This window comes from Amblyomma maculatum, chromosome 5 (assembly GCF_055883805.1).
Source record: "Amblyomma maculatum isolate TAMU_Amacu chromosome 5, ASM5588380v1, whole genome shotgun sequence".
Taxonomy (NCBI): domain Eukaryota; kingdom Metazoa; phylum Arthropoda; class Arachnida; order Ixodida; family Ixodidae; genus Amblyomma; species Amblyomma maculatum.
The window spans coordinates 28,812,084-28,827,012 of NC_139348.1; the positions used below are offsets into that span (position 1 = coordinate 28,812,084).

Sequence of the window (14,929 nt, forward strand, 5' to 3'; positions counted from 1 at the left end):
ATACTTCAAAATATTTCTTTGCTACCGAATTCTTGGCCGATCCCCCTCTGTGGGTATGTGTCATAAATTATTTGGTCAAAAATAACAACAACCACAACAGTTTCGCAGAACAACAGCGATCAGTCTGTCCTACGTATTCCTTCCCGCACTTCAAGGGTTTGGAATAAACAACGCCTTCCGCGCAATCCACAAATCGACTCTGCTGGCTTTGGCGATCCATCAGCGTTTACACGTCGGCAGAGACTTTTTAATTTTTCAGGAGCAGTGAGCACAACATTAACGCCTGCTCTACGACCGATCTTTTTAAGCGATGGGAAATGTTGTGCACATATGGTATGGCCACAATCCTGCGCTTGTTTGTTGTCTCCCTGTCCTCGTGACCTAGTTGGGCACCGACACGCTCGAGTCTGAACTTCTTATTCAAACGTTCCGCAACAAAAACAAGCAAATGTGATGGGTGCCCAGCTCGTGTAAGACGGTCAACCTGGCGATGAAAACTGGCTTCCATGGTGTGAGTACATGACTTTTCATCGCCAGGTTAACAGCGATCAGATCCTGAGCTGATAGCGCTAGTCGATTACTTAGAAGGAAAGACCGCGTCCTCTCCTGCTGTGTTCAGGCGTCATTTATCATTGTTCACGTTAAACAATGGCTTCCTCGTGAAGAACTTCGCACCCAACAGGACTGCCCAGCTTCTTGTTGTGCCTAAAAGCCTCCGGCAGGAAATTTTGGAGACGCACGATGAGCCCGCAGCAGGCCATCACGGGTATGCGCACACGTTGCATCCAATCCAGAGGACGTACTACTGGCCGCGACTGCCTACCGACGTTGCCCACTACGTGAAATCGTGTCGTGAGTGCCAACGACGCCAGACTCCGCCTATCAGACCAGCAAGACTACTAAACCCGATTGTTCCCCCAAACCTGCTTTTTCAACAAATTAGGATAGATCTCCTCGGCCCCTTTTCATCTTCGTCTATGGGTAACAACTGGATCATCGTGGCCACTGACTACCTTACCCGTTACGCCGAAGCAAAAGCCCTACCCAACGGTACTGCGGCGGAAGTCGCCAAATTTTTTGTCAAAGAAATTTTCTTGCGACATGGTGCCCCAGCAGTGCTCATCACGGACAGAGGAACGGCGTTTACGGCAGAGTTGACACAAGCCATTCTAGAATACAGTCACACAAGCCATCGACGAACAATTGCGTACCATCCCCAAACCAATGGACGTACGGAGCGTCTGAATAAAACGATCGCGGACATGATCGCCATTTAAGTACGTCAAAGCTGAACACAAGACATGGGACACCATCTTGCCGTACGTGATCTTCGCGTATAACACGGCTGTCCAGGAGACGACCCGTACAAGGTTGTGTAAAGCAGGGAGCCCACGACGACACTCCACGCAATGCCGCCGCATGTAACCAACGAGGACAAACTTGACGTCGCCGCCTACCTGCAGCGTGCAGAGGAAGCCCGACGACTCGCACGGCTGCGTATTAAGGACCAACAGCGCACCGACACCCGACGATACAACTTACGGTGACGCCACGCAGAGTACAATCCAAGAGACCAAGCGTGGGTTTGGACACCAGTTCGCCGTCGCGGGCTAAGTGAAAAGTTGCGGCGTCGATACTTCAGGCCATACAAAATCCTTCGCCACGTCGGACAACTCGACTACGAAGTCATTCCCGACGGTAAGACAGCATCACAACGACGACGCGCGCGCCCAGAAATCGTACTTGTTCGCCTCAAACCTTATGACGCGCGTTAACGAATCTGTGGTGTTAAAACTTTGTAGTGTTTATTTTTAAGTTGCTTTGTTTTGGAACATCGAGGCGGTGTTTTTTAAGGGGGGAGTAATGCCGCAAAACCTTCAAAACAGTATGTTGTTGTTTTTGAACAGCCTCCGGCATGCGGCCTTATCACTGCGATTCTGGCACGCGTATCAATTCTGTGTTCTTTGTTGGTTAAGGTTTGATGTTGCGAGACGCACCTTTATCAGTTTCATTGTCGCGCAAGATACACTGAGATCTGTCTCGAAGATTCCAACCAGTCACGTATGTTTCTGCAATGTTCCAGCTTGTACTAGTGACAGTTTGCGATGTTATCTAGATAGTTCTTAGCCGCCTTTAAATTGAGCGTTTATGTGTGCGACAGGCATTCTCAGTTCGACGATCGGCGAGCACGTTTGTTGCTATCGCCGCCGCCGAGTTGCGTAGTTCTTTTGCGGGCACAAGTCAGCCAATAAAGAGTTTCTTCCTTGCACTCCAAGAAGGCGGGCCGCGGTGGGTCCGATGTAAGCAATGCAGGACAGCCTAGGTGGGCTCAGTGTGGGTGCTGCCACGGTGGCCGACATAGGTCTGACATGGGCTACCAACAAGGCCCCGATTTGTCCCACCTGGTATTGATGCAGGTAACCCTTGCGAGGCTGCCCACATTTTTCTCGCATTGCCAGAGGTACACAATCCGCCAACTTCCCCCTATGTTTAGACTTTAGACATATTCTAGCAGCGGCTCTAGATGAACATGTATTTTTTATTTCGGTCAGCCCCTCAGATAATGACATAGGACCGCTGCGGGGTCTATAGCACATTCCGCCCTTCGGCTTGCCCATATTATTCTTATAGGGGTCCGACGCAGATAATTGAGCCCTAGTCCAAGTCCTCCCACTGAATATTTAGGACAAATAGTTAAGCAATTTTTTTATACATGTCTTCCCTTTGTTAACCGCTACAACATTAAATTTCACAACTATTTATAGCATTATTCTAGGCTAAATGACTTCATGTACATCTTATTCAGGCTATGTAGATGTTTGTTCTGAAGAGTAATATTGTGCTGAGAGTTGCAGGCTGTCCATAACAACCACATAAGGAGCAACAGTTAGCAATCTGTATGTTTCAGTATTTTTAGCGCACCTTTGCATGAGCGCGAGAAATAAACCCAGTAATTTTTTTAGCCGATGAAAAATGCTAACTGTTATAAAAATCATCTATAATTGTAATTTAATGCAACGTCTAATACAAATAAAGGGTGGAAAGAATGCTTGCACAGTAGTCTGTGGAAACTCTGGTGTCTTGAGTCCCGCTACGGCTAATATAAGACCCACATTGTAATTAATTCAGCAGCCTCATTTGGGCTAGTGCTGCGACAATAGCCCGCATTCACGTTGCGTCAGCAATCATTTTAACAAATCTGACGAACATATGGAAGCTCTAGTTTCTATCCCCACCAAGAAAAATGTGGCACCTACATCGGTTTTGTGTGGGCAGCCCCAGTTGGGCTGGGTGTTTTTTTTTTTTTTTACCTAGAGCACCCTTGCTGTTGCACGTGCTTTCTATGCCCTACAAGGGACCTATAGTGGCATCATGCGAACATGCCAGCCTTCCAGACCAGTTAAGACCAATGTGGGACCTAAAGCAGCTTTTTGTGGGCAGCCCGAGTTGGTCAGGGTGTTGTTTTGAAACTAGAGCCCACCTGCTGTTGCACGCGCCTTCAAGTTCGGGGTCAAATTTGGTACTATACGGGCACGCCTGCCTTCCAGACTCATTACGGCCGATGTGGGACCAAAAGCGATTTAGCTAAGACTGCCTCATTTGTGCTTCACGAAAGATTGCCCAAACTGAGCTCTCATTCATATTCCACATGCCCGCAAGGAACCTATAAGGGGCCGAGTGGGGCAGCATATGAGCATGCCAGTTCTCCTGCTTCGGTACGGCCGATATGTCTCACAGAGATTTAATGGGGGCGGCCTCATTTCGGATTATGAGGGCTTTCTCATAAACCGCCCATATTTAGGTTGGATTTGCCCGCAAATATCCCACAAGGTGCCTTTTTGGTCTAGATGCAGGAGTGTTCTCTACATTAGCCCGGGCAACGCCAATATGGGGCCCATGTAGCAGGAACAGGGGCAAGCCCAAATGGGGCTTGCCCATGTTTGCCCCATTTGGGACCGATGCAGGTTTTATGATGGTTGCCCCAGCCCTACTTGTCTACATCGGACCTACTGGGGCCCCACATTCTGTGCTACCTTGGAGGTGACAGAAATGTACCCGGAATAAAATCTACCCCTATACGTTACAATCACTGACTACGAAAAAGCATTATATTCAGTCCAAACTGCAGTAGCCTTGCAGGCATTGCGAGACTAAGGTGTAGATGAGCGATATGTGAAAATACTGGAAGATATCTTTAGTGCATAACTGGACATCAATCATAGTTCTGCATAAAGAAAGTAACATAATTCGAATTAAGAAAGGAATTAGGCATGGAGACACTATCTCCCCAGTGCTGTTAGCAGTTTACTTAGAGGGCCTATTCAAACACATAGATAGGGAGCAGTTAGGCACCAGGTTTGTTATAGATGATGTCAGTAGTCTGCGATTCGCTGGTGACAATTTTTTGCTAACTAACTCACGGGACCGTGCAACAAATTATTAATCTACTAGACAGGAGAAGACAAGAGGTAGGCCTGAATATTAATATGCAGACGACTAAGGTAATGTTGACCTGCCTGGAAAAGGAATAGCAGTTTAAATTGCGTAGCGAAGCACTGGAAGTGCTTATGTATATATTGGACTGGTAGAAACCGCCGATCCGGACCTCGAAAGCGAAATAACTAGTAGAAGACTGAGATGGAGTGCATTTGGAAGCGAACGAGTAAGCATGCGCGAAAACGACGGGACGTAAGAAACACACAGGCACAAACAAGGCGTAGATTATTTGTGCCTGTGTATTTCTCCCGTCTTTTTCACGCAGTTTTACTCGTTCACTTAGTATGAACCAACTACCCTTCAGAGTGTACTACTTCAGCATCTGAAACACACTCGCAAGTTAGTAGTCGCATCTTATCGGTACTCATATATATATGAGGCTGTATCATGGAGGGTAATGAAAAGGGGTCACTTGAGCTGAGTACAACGCTGAGGGTTATGGAAGGGAAAATGATTAGTGTTACGTTAAAGGATCGGAAGCGTGCCCAGTGGGTCAGAGAATTTACTCGAGTTACTGACATCCTAGTAGAAAATAAGAAGAAATGAACACAGACAAGACATGTAGTGCGAAGAGAAGGTAACTGATGGTCGCTGAGAGTAACCAGTTGGATTCCAAGAGAAGGAAAGCCTAGCAGGGGGCGGCAGAAAATTACGTAGGTGGATAAGGTTAAGAAGTTCGCAGTGGTCAAACGGACGCAGCTAATACAGGACCGGGTTAGTTGAAGGAAACTGTGGGCCCTGTAACGGGTGTAGTGCGGCTTATGGTGATGATGGTGAGTAAGCAAGCATTCACCGCCTTCCGCGAGTGAAACCTATGCAAGGTGTATTTCTCTATTTAAGCAACGTTCGTATTACCAACATAGCACTGAGTTGACCAAGCTACTGGGGAGCTTGCGAGTAGATTGGCGGAACAGATATGAACGCCGAAAACATGCGTTCCATTTTATTGTGAGAGGGGTGACTGCGCTATCTCAAGATCCACCTATGGAAGGGCACAGCTGTTGGCTGTAAAGAGTGTAACTCTGCGTGCCGCATTTGTTTGCAAACTCCGTGACGCAGTCTTCCGGCACCGAATCTTTGCTCTCGGTCTTCACAAAGAGCATGCAATCTGCAAAGAGATAAAGAAAAACAAATTTTAGGAGGCACTTTGGATCACTAAACTGCCTCTATCGCGCGGCTTTTATCTCTATGTTTTCACTCCTCCTTTCGCGATGACGCGATAGTGTAATCTACCAGCCAACATATGAAGCCCCGCATTACCGGTTTTAACCGAGCCGTATGAACGCGCCTGCGTTTCATAGGGACAACGTGAATGCAAGGGTCTTGGCAGGCTGATTCTGACATCACCCTCCCATATGAACGGAGAGGCCCAAATTGGCAGCTCCTGCCAAACGTAATGTATGGAAGCCCTACGTCCAGTTAGCGCTCGGCTATGTCACCTGCCAGCTACCGTCTCCTATGAAACTAAAGCGTTACGGTAGGACGGACGGACACGATCCGCGAGCATGAGCCTTTAACCTTTTACTTGCCGATGTTCCAAAAGTGGAACATACGAAACCCGATTTTTTATTTTCTTCCTCATCTATCGCGGATATTTTTCCTTTTGTTTTCACATACTCACTGATACTTGTAGAAAATATAGCAATTTGTATTTTTATTATCAAGGTATTTAGAACCATTGTATAAATTCTCACAACAAGGCATATTTTGCGTTCCTTCGGCGCCATATGTTACTTGAATTATTTCGCGGGAAAAGTGTAACGTTGCAATGGGCAAAGCAGAACTAAAATATCGACATATGGTTCGTTATTACTGGGCAAGAAAATAATAAAAAATAATAAAGAGGGTCTAGTATTTTAGTTTAGAGAGTTTTATGCGAGTGTTCCATTTTTGTAACATTGGCGTTTTACGGTGTTAAAAGCAGCGTAGACTGGCGCATGCATTTCGCCGTGTTTTTTCTCCTTTTTCGGCATGTTGATTGCGCCCTCCAGGTGCACTTTGGCACAAACGTGAACACTACCTTTCTTTGGCATTATTTTGACATTTCGTTTTTACTTGGCACGTGGAAGGAGCAGCATTCAACTACAGCGCATAGCCGCATCAATCCTTCTGAATGTCAGTAGAAAACGACTTCGTGGCTAGTTTTATATTACAGTACTATACTTTTCAGCGCAATAACTCTCGCTGTAGGTCATGGCACAACGCTTCCTCACACTGAAGGCTGCAATTGACCTTTTCTTCAGCCTTCCTGAAGATGAACGCGAAGGTCGTCTATATGCCAATTGCCGCCTGATGAAGATGGCAATATTACTGACGAAGAGCACGGGAACGAAAATGACTTTTCTGAAGTTGTTCCCGATTATGTTTGCGGAAAAGTTGAAGTTATGCAGGGCTGTGATGAAGACGTTGATTCGCCTACTGCATGTCCGAGTCATGAGCCACGACGAAAAAAACCAGCACGGAGGCAGTGGACTGCTGGAAAAGGGCGCAAGTCATCAAACAAAGCTGGAAAAACAAATACGCTAAGCGCTCCGTTAGCGCAGTATGGGGTGACTGTGCTACGTTCGAGAAAACACTTCCTGGAGAGAACCCTCCTTTGTTGCTAGAGGCATTTCCTGAGCTAGCGGACATGAGCCCATTTATGCTGTTCAGCAAAATTATTTCTCCAGAATATCTTGGTTCACTGTCTGAACTGACTGCAAGGTAAGCGCTCCAAAAGGGCGAGGAGGTGGACGTCACAGGAGCGGACATAGGTCAGTTTTTAGGTCTCTTACTTTTGAGCGGATATCACTCCATTCCATCTGAGGACTCGTACTGGAGCACCGCGGAAGACCTTCGTATGCCTTTAGTTACAACAGTGATGGCCCGCAATAGGTTCCGGCAGCTGAAAAGGTTTTTTCACGTAGTGGATAACACTCAGTTGAAAGCAGGCGAGAAGATGGGTAAGATTCAGCCGTTTTGCGATGAAATCTCGAAATGTTTCCGCCAGTTTGGAGTGTTCCACAAAAGCCTCAGCATCGGCGAGTCAATGGTGTCCTATTATGGCCATCACTCGTGCAAAATGTTCATTCGCGGTAAGCCTATTCGATTTGGATATAAGATATGGACGATGTGCTCTTCGATGGGTACCCCTATACAATGGAAATATATTGCGGGAGAAATGAAACAGATGAGAAGGCACCTCTCGGGCTTGGGCTGACGGTTGTTAGCAATATTGTCACGTAGTGGTGACGAGGTCGAGGACACAAATGAAGGGTCGATGATTGCACTAAAGAAACTCTTTATTTGGGCTAACTTGCGCCCGCAAAAGAACTAAGCAACTCGGCGGCTGCGATAGAAACAAACGTGCTCGTCGATCGTCGAACAAAGAATGCTCGTCACACTCGGCAACGCTCAATTTAAAGACTGCACAGAAGAATCTAGATAACGTCGCAAACAGCTACCAGCACGGGCTGGAACATTGTGGAAAGACAAGCGAGTGGCCGGAACCTTCGAGACAGATCTCGGTGCGTCTTGCGCTACAACAAAACTGATAAAGGTGTGACTCGCGACATCGAGCAGTAACAAAAAAAGATTACGGAACTGATACGCGGTCCAGAATCAGAGTGATAAGCCTGTATGCCGGCGGCTGTTAAAAAACAACAGATACTGTTTTGAAGGTTTCGCGGCATTACTCCCCCCTTAAAAAAACACCGCCTCGATGTTCAAAACAAAGGAACCTAAACATAAACACTGCAAAGTTTAAACACCACAGATTCTTTAACGCGCGTAATATGGCTTCAGTCGTACAACATGTACAATTTCTGGGCGTGCGCGTCGCCGTTGTGATGCTGATGTTCCGTCGGGAATGACTTCATAGTCGAGTGGTCCGACGCGGCGAAGGATTTTGTATGGCCCAAAGTATCGACGCAACAACTTTTCACTTAATCCGCGACGGCGAATTGGTGTCCAAACCCACACTTGGTCTCCTGGATTGTACTCTGCGTGGCGTCGTCGTAAATTGTATCGTCGGCTGTCGGTGCGCTGTTGGTCTTTAATACGCAGCCGTGCGAGTCGTCGGGCTTCCTCTGCACGCTGCAGGTAGGCGGCGACGTCAAGGTTGTCTTCGCTGGTTACGTGCGGCAGCATTGCGTCGAGCGTCGTCGTGGGCTCCCTGCCGTACACAAGCTTAAACGGGGTCGCTCTGGTCGTCTCCTGGACTGCCGTGTTATACGCGAAGATCACGTACGGGAAGATGGCGTCCCAGGTCTTGTGTTCAGCGTCGACGTACATAGCGATCATGTCCGCGATCGTTTTGTTCAAGCGCTCCGTAAGGCCATTGGTCTGGGGATGGTACGCAGTTGTTCGTCGATGGCTTGTGTGACTGTATTCCAGGATGGCTTGCGTCAACTCTGCCGTAAACGCCGTTCCCCTGTCCGTGATTAGCACTTCTGGGGCGCCGTGTCGAAAGAGAATTTGTTCGACAAAAAATTTGGCGACTTCTGCCGCGGTACCATTTGGTAGTGCTCTTGCTTCGGCGTAACGGGTAAGGTAGTCAGTGGCCACGATGATCCACTTGTTACCCATAGACGAAGATGGAAAGGGGCCGAGGAGATCCGTCCCAATTTGTTGAAAGGGCACGATTGGGGGCGGAATCGGGTTTAGTAGTCCTGCTGGTCTGTTCGGCGGCGTCTTGCCTCGTTGGCACTCACGACACGTCTTCACGTAGTGGGCAACTTCGGCAGGCAGTCGCGGCCAGTAATACTTCTCCTGGATTCGACGCAATGTGCGCGCAAATCCGAGGTGGCCTGCTGTGGGCTCATCGTGACACCTGCAGAATTTCTTGCCGAAGGGTTTTAGGCACTACGAGAAGCTGCGCGGTCTTGTTAGGTGCGAAGTTCTTCTTCACGAGGAGGCCATTGTTTAACGCGAAGGATGATAAATGCCGCCTGAACACACCAGGAGGGGAAGCGGTCTTTCCTTCCAAGTAATCGGCTAGCGCTTTCAGCTCAGGGTCTGATCGCTGTTGTTCTGCGAAACTGCTGGCGCTTACCGGTCCCAAAAAGGCGTCGTCGTCATCGTCCTTCGGGGGAGCATCGACCGGAGCGCGGGATAAGCAGTCTGCGTCGGAATGCTTCCGGCCCGACTTATAGACTACAGTCATGTCAAATTCTTGAAGTCGTAGGCTCCATCTGGCAAGGCGGCCGGAAGGATCTTTCAAATTAGCCAGCCAGCAGAGCGCGTGATGGTCGCTTACCACCACCTTGAATGGTCGGCCGTATAGGTATGGACGAAACTTAGAAGTGGCCCAGATGATTGCAAGGCACTCCTTCTCGGTCGTCGAGTAATTGACTTCGGCTTTTGTGAGGGATCTGCTAGCGTAGGCGATTACTTTCTCCTGTCCGGCACTCTTCTGGACAAGAACGGCTCCTAGGCCCACACTGCTCGCGTCGGTGTGAATTTCGGTCTCGGCGTTTTCATCAAAGTGGCCAAGTACAGGAGGGCATTGCAGGCGGCGCTTAAGTTCGTCGAAGGCTTCTTCTTGCGGCGCTTCCCATTTAAAAGGTACGTCAGCCTTTGTAAGCTGCGTCAACGGTTCGGCGATCCGCGAAAAGTTTCTGACAAATCGTCGATAATAAGCGCACAGCCCAAGGAATCGGCGCACAGCTTTCTTCTCCGCAGGCTGTGGGAATTGTGCGATTGCAGCTGTTTTCTCCGGGTCTGGGCGAATACCGTCCTTGCTAACGATGTGACCTAGGAACCGGAGTTCTTCGTAGGCGAAGTGACACTTCTCTGCTTTTAGCATTAGTCCCGATGACTTGATGGCTTCCAGCACTGTCTGTAGTCGTTTTAGGTGGTCTTCAAAGTTTGACGAGAAGACAACAACGTCGTCCAAATATACCAAACAAATTTGCCACTTCAAGCCTGCCAGGACTGTGTCCATTACTCGTTGAAACGTGGCTGGTGCGGAGCAGAGGCCAAATGGCATCACCTTGAACTCATAAAGGCCGTCCGGTGTGATGAATGCGGTCTTTTCGCGATCTCTTTCGTCGACCTAAATTTGCCAATATCCGCTCTTCAGGTCCATCGATGAGAAGTACCTTGCATTGCAGAGCCGGTCGAGAGTGTCGTCGATGCGGGGAAGCGGGTAGACATCCTTCTTCGTTATGCTATTCAAGCGGCGGTAATCAACGCAGAAGCGAAGTGTGCTGTCTTTCTTCTTGACCAAAACGACTGGTGCCGCCCAGGGGCTGTTCGAGGGCTGGATTACGTCATCACGTAGCATTTCCTCAACTTGATCGCGAATGGCCTGGCGTTCTCGCGGCGATACACGATAAGGGCTTTGGCGCAGAGGTCGGGCGTGTTCGTCCGTTATAATGCGGTGCTTGGCCAGTGGTGTTTGTCGTACCTTCGATGATGACGAAAAGCACTCCCCGTAGCTTCGAAGAAGACTAAGAATCTGGTCTTTCCTGCTGTGGGTCAATGCCGGGTTGATGTCAAATTTGGGCTGACGGAATTGGTCCGGTGAGTGTTCCAGCGTTTGGTCGTGGAGGGCGAATACATCTTTGAGGTCGGCTAATTCGTCGAGAAAAGCGATCGTCGTGCCCTTGTTGAGATGCCGGTATTCTTCGGTGAAGTTTGTTACCAGCACCTGAGTTTGACCTCTCCGGAATTTCGCGATGCCTCTTGCGATACCGACACCTCGTTCTAAGAGCAATTGGATATTTCCTTCGACGATGCCTTCAGCGGTTTCGATGTTTGCGCTACCTACGCAGACTGCGATGCTTGATCGGGGCGGGACGGTCAATTCTTCATCGAGGACGTTTAGAGCGATGCGTTGCATCGACGTCGTCGTAGCAGGAATGGCTTTGTCTGCAGAGAGCTTGATGAGCTTGGATCGCAGGTCGATGATAGCCCTCTGTTTATTTAGGAAGTCCATGCCTAAAATCACGTCGCGGGAGCACTGCTGCAAGACCACAAAGCTAGTGGGGTAAGTACGCCCATTTACGGTTATTCTTGCAGTGCATCGTCCCGATGGAGTAATCAGTTTGCCACCTGCGGTGCGAATCAGCGGGCCATCCCAAGCGATTGTAACTTTCTTGAGATGGGAGGCTAACGGTCCAGTGATGACTGAATAGTCAGCTCCGGTGTCTACAAGGGCAGTGACTCTGCGACCGTCGATATCAACTTCAAGGTCACTTGTTCGCGTCGTCGCATTGCACGTGGGCCTTAGTGTCCGATCTCGGCTCCGTCGTTTCTTCAGGTCATGGCCGGGGCATACCGTTGTTACTTCGCTGGGCGGCGGTGTCTGCTTGCACTCTGGTCGTGTTGTCGGCGATGTCGTCGTGTGGAGCGGCGATGAAATGGTTGCGTCGTCGTTAGTGGTCGTCGGCGGCGGAGGATCTTCTTGTTTTCGCCGTTGAGCAACCTTACCTCCAAAGGTTGCTGCCTTTAGTTTCCCCTACGTGGACTTGGGGACCTTCCGCGCACACTATCATCATAGCTACGTCCAGGCGACGCAAAGCGGGCCCTGTACGGCCGTACGGCGATGGAGACCTGAATCGACGGCTTGGTGGCGCCATCTCACCGCTACGCAGATAGTTGTCGATTTCTTGCGGTCGTTCACCTGGGCGTGGTCGTGGAGCGTCGACTGCAAATCCGCGGAGACCGATTCGTCGGTACGGGCAGTGCCGCAGAATGTGGCCGGCCTCACCGCAGTGGAAGCATAAGGGGCGGTTGTTCGCTGTCCTCCATGCGTCGCACTTCCTGGGGCTTGTTGGTCGTTGGTAGGCTTGGCGGGCGGGAGCCAAGGGGCGGTTTTCAGGAACAGGCCGGTAGCGGCGAGGGCTCGGAAAGTCATCACGTCAGGGCGGAGGGCGACGTAATGCACCAGCGTAGTTCATCGCTGTTGCCTCTTGTCCTGGAACAGTCGCAGCCGTCGCTTCAGGAACGCCCAGCGCCTGCTGGACTTCTTCACGGACGACGTCCGCGAGCGTCGCCACCTGGGGTTGTTGCGATGATGGCTGCATTCTGCGGAGCTCTTCTCGCACGATCTCCCGGATGATGTCCCGAAGGTTCTCTCCGCTTGCAGATGCGCTGGGGTAGTGGCATGAGTAGTCTGGTTGAAGTGGTCGCTCGTAGTGGCGCATCCGGGTGTACAACGTCTTCTCGATGGCAGACGCTTCCGTTTCAAATTCCGCCACTGTTGTTGGCGGATTTCGGACAAGATTTGCAAAAAGCGATTCTTTGACGCCTCGCATTAAAAATTTGACTTTCTCACCTTCAGTCATGTTAGGGTTAGCGCGGCGAAAGAGGCGCTTCATCTCTTCAACGTACGCCAGCAAAGGCTCGTTAGGAAGTTGAAGTCTTGACTGAAGGAGGTCCCGGGCTCTTTCTTTTCGGACGACGCTTGAAAAGGCAGTCAAAAACGCTTCCTTAAAAATGTCCCAATCCTTCATAGCTGCCTCATGATTTTCGAACCAAACTCGCGGGCATGTCCTTGAAGAACGAAGTAGACTTGCCTGAGTTTCGTGGCGTCGTTCCAGCCATTGAATTCTGCCACACGGTCGAAAAGGTCCGCCCAGTCTTCTGCATCTTCATCCGGTCGTCCATGGAAGTAGGGGGGCTCACGGGGTTGAACGAAAACAACCGGTGCTGTAGGCTGGGCGATTGTGAGCGTCGATGTCTTCCGAGATCGAGTGGGGTCAGGCAGCAGACCGTGTTCGGGTTGTAGGCCTTGAAGTCGGCGGCTGGCTCGTTGACCTGTAGGATGGTTTTCCAGGGCGACAGGAACACGGCTTGAGTCTTCGCTTGAAGGATCAAAGGCAGCACCTCCACCAGATGTCACGTAGTGGTGACGAGGTCGAGGACACAAATGAAAGGTCGATGATTGCACTAAAGAAACTCTTTATTTGGGCTGACTTGCGCCCGCAAAAGAACTAAGCAACTCGGCGGCTGCGATAGAAACAAACGTGCTCGTCGATCGTCGAACAAAGAATGCTCGTCACACTCGGCAACGCTCAATTTAAAGACTGCACAGAAGAATCTAGATAACGTCGCAAACAGCTACCAGCACGGGCTGGAACATTGTGGAAAGACAAGCGAGTGGCCGGAACCTTCGAGACAGATCTCGGTGCGTCTTGCGCTACAACAAAACTGATAAAGGTGTGACTCGCGACATCGAGCATTAACAAAAAAAGATTACGGAACTGATACGCGGTCCAGAATCAGAGTGATAAGCCTGTATGCCGGCGGCTGTTAAAAAACAACAGATACTGTTTTGAAGGTTTCGCGGCAATATGGTATCTGTCCTCTAAAAAACAGCGCGAACAAACGGGAACGAAACGAAGAAACCACAGGGCTTGTTCCTGCGGTTTCTTCCTTTCGTCCCCGTTTGTTCCTGCTGTTTTTTGGATGATGTATCGCCAATTCGCCCGCTTAACTATCCTGTTGAATTTCATTTCTAGTACTACGGGCACTGTTACGTACCCTAACCTTCTTCCTGATGACCCGGCTTTCTTGGCCTCGTTGGTTGCCGTGTGTGTGTGCAAAGCTCGTGTGTCTTCCTGGTATGTGTAAAGAAGACAAAGAACGGAAAACGCTGCGGCATCGCCATCACCATCGCTTGTCTCCGGCGCCCATCTCTCGTGCTGAAGCTGTGCCCTGCGGCTGGCAATTCGACCCTGCTGTACCCGAATTACTGGCAGCGCTAGACGTTCAAACCAACTATTAAATCCTCATTTCACTTGGTGGAGGTGCGGGGTGGAGGTGCGCAACAGAACGTTGACTACCCCAATGACGGAGCCGACTTCATTGCACCTGCCTCCGCCCGTCACCTGCACAGGTGCGCTTCGTCAACGGGACCCCGCTACCTTCAGTGGAAGCAGCGATGACGACGTCGACGATTGGCTGACCACTTACGAACGAGTCAGCCGTCACAATAACTGGGACGACAATTGTAAGCTCAATAATGTCATCTTTTACTTGAGCGACGTCGCTAATCTATGGTTTCGAAACCACGAGTCGGACTTTACCACCTGGGCGAATTTCAAGACGAAATTTTCTGATGTCTTTGGCCGCCCTGCCGTCCTAAAACTCCGCGCGGAACAGTGTCTTCGGTCGCGACTGCAGCTGCCCGGTGAAGCGTTCACCAGTTACATTGAGGACATTGTTGATATGTGTCGTCGCGTTGACCCGACCATGACCGAGGCCGTTAAAATACGTCATGTCCTCACAGGAATTGATGACGGTGCTTTCAACAGGCTCATCGCGAAAGGCCCCACTACGGTCAAGGAAATCTACGACCTCTGTCAAAGCTACGACGAGCTCCGGAAGGAGCGTGTTTTGATTTGCCAGCCTCATACATCACTCGCTGGACTAGCCGCGGAGAGGGAGTCATCTAGCCTCTCTGAAGACATCAAGGCTTTTGTACGCCAGGAGGTCGCGCGACAAC

At 49.9% G+C, this 14,929-nt stretch overlaps 1 protein-coding gene across 1 annotated transcript in view; it reads right to left on the bottom strand.

Moving 5' to 3' along the window:
- Positions 1 to 5,457: 5,457 nt before the first annotated feature.
- LOC146187919 (uncharacterized) overlaps positions 5,458 to 14,929 on the bottom strand; it is a 52,765-nt gene continuing 43,293 nt past the window's right edge. The window contains exon 5 of the mRNA XM_084603062.1: positions 5,458 to 5,605. Coding sequence (XP_084459188.1) covers positions 5,469 to 5,605 — 137 coding nt within the window. The 3' untranslated portion in view covers positions 5,458 to 5,468. The remainder of the gene's footprint in view (positions 5,606 to 14,929) is intronic.